The 368-nt window shown below is 67.4% G+C and overlaps 1 protein-coding gene across 1 annotated transcript in view; it reads left to right on the top strand.

Moving 5' to 3' along the window:
* Positions 1-6: 6 nt before the first annotated feature.
* LOC102471316 (ubiquitin-conjugating enzyme E2Q-like protein 1) overlaps positions 7-368 on the top strand; it is a 1,161-nt gene continuing 799 nt past the window's right edge. The window contains exon 1 of the mRNA XM_006171520.1: positions 7-363. Within this exon, the coding sequence (XP_006171582.1) occupies positions 44-363 (320 nt within the window). The 5' untranslated portion in view covers positions 7-43. The remainder of the gene's footprint in view (positions 364-368) is intronic.

Below are 368 nucleotides of genomic sequence, written 5' to 3'. Positions count from 1 at the left end.
GGCGCGCCAGCAGCACTGCACGCAGGTGCGCAGCCGGCGGCTCATGAAGGAGCTGCAGGACATCGCGCGCCTCAGCGACCGCTTCATCTCCGTGGAGCTGGTGGACGACAGCCTGTTCGACTGGAACGTGAAGCTGCACCAGGTGGACAAGGACTCGGTGCTGTGGCAGGACATGAAGGAGACCAACACCGAGTTCATCCTGCTCAACCTCACCTTCCCCGACAACTTCCCCTTCTCGCCGCCCTTCATGCGGGTGCTCAGCCCGCGCCTGGAGAACGGCTACGTGCTGGACGGCGGCGCCATCTGCATGGAGCTGCTCACGCCGCGCGGCTGGTCCAGCGCCTACCACCGGGGGGCCCTCCCGCGCC

Source organism: Tupaia chinensis, unplaced genomic scaffold (assembly GCF_000334495.1).
Source record: "Tupaia chinensis unplaced genomic scaffold, TupChi_1.0 Scaffold149713_1, whole genome shotgun sequence".
Taxonomy (NCBI): domain Eukaryota; kingdom Metazoa; phylum Chordata; class Mammalia; order Scandentia; family Tupaiidae; genus Tupaia; species Tupaia belangeri.
The sequence above is the reverse complement of the archived record's forward strand: the minus strand, read 5'-3'. Positions and strand labels throughout refer to the sequence as shown.